Genomic DNA, 417 nt, shown 5'->3' with positions numbered 1-417 from the left:
AAACTTTTAGAAAAGTAAATCAGTAAAATGAAATGTAAAAGAATATGGGGCACTGGAACTTTTTATTTTACTAAGGATGTTAAAAAATAATAACTACTACCTCTGACATCACTATTATTTCATAAAGAAACAAAATATTTTACCATCAAGAAAGTGAGAGGAACATCTTAGAATAAAGGATGAAGGCAGTTCTTTGGCCATATATTCACACATCTAAATTGTGCTTATTTTTCTCATTGTGTAGTCATCCAGGAGAATCTTGGTCATGATCTGTCACTGGCCTGGCATTGAGAAGCCCCACATTCTTCTGGGATGCTGAGCAGACTTTAGAGGTGCTATAAGGACCACTCAGTGTGTCTTACTCTTTGCTTGTTCTTCTTCTGAACAGAGCTCTATCAGAAAAAATTGTCTCAGTCC

At 35.5% G+C, this 417-nt stretch overlaps 1 protein-coding gene across 1 annotated transcript in view; it reads left to right on the top strand.

The window, feature by feature from the left end:
- Window positions 1-417, top strand: part of LOC105810628 (coiled-coil domain-containing protein 93-like) — a 16,786-nt gene that overhangs the window by 13,454 nt on the left and 2,915 nt on the right. The window contains exon 4 of the mRNA XM_012644653.1: window positions 389-417. Coding sequence (XP_012500107.1) covers window positions 389-417 — 29 coding nt within the window. The remainder of the gene's footprint in view (window positions 1-388) is intronic.

The sequence above is a fragment of the Propithecus coquereli genome, unplaced genomic scaffold (assembly GCF_000956105.1).
Source record: "Propithecus coquereli isolate 6110/MARCELLA unplaced genomic scaffold, Pcoq_1.0 Scaffold217, whole genome shotgun sequence".
Lineage (NCBI taxonomy): Eukaryota > Metazoa > Chordata > Mammalia > Primates > Indriidae > Propithecus > Propithecus coquereli.
This window is presented reverse-complemented; position numbering and strand designations above follow the sequence as displayed.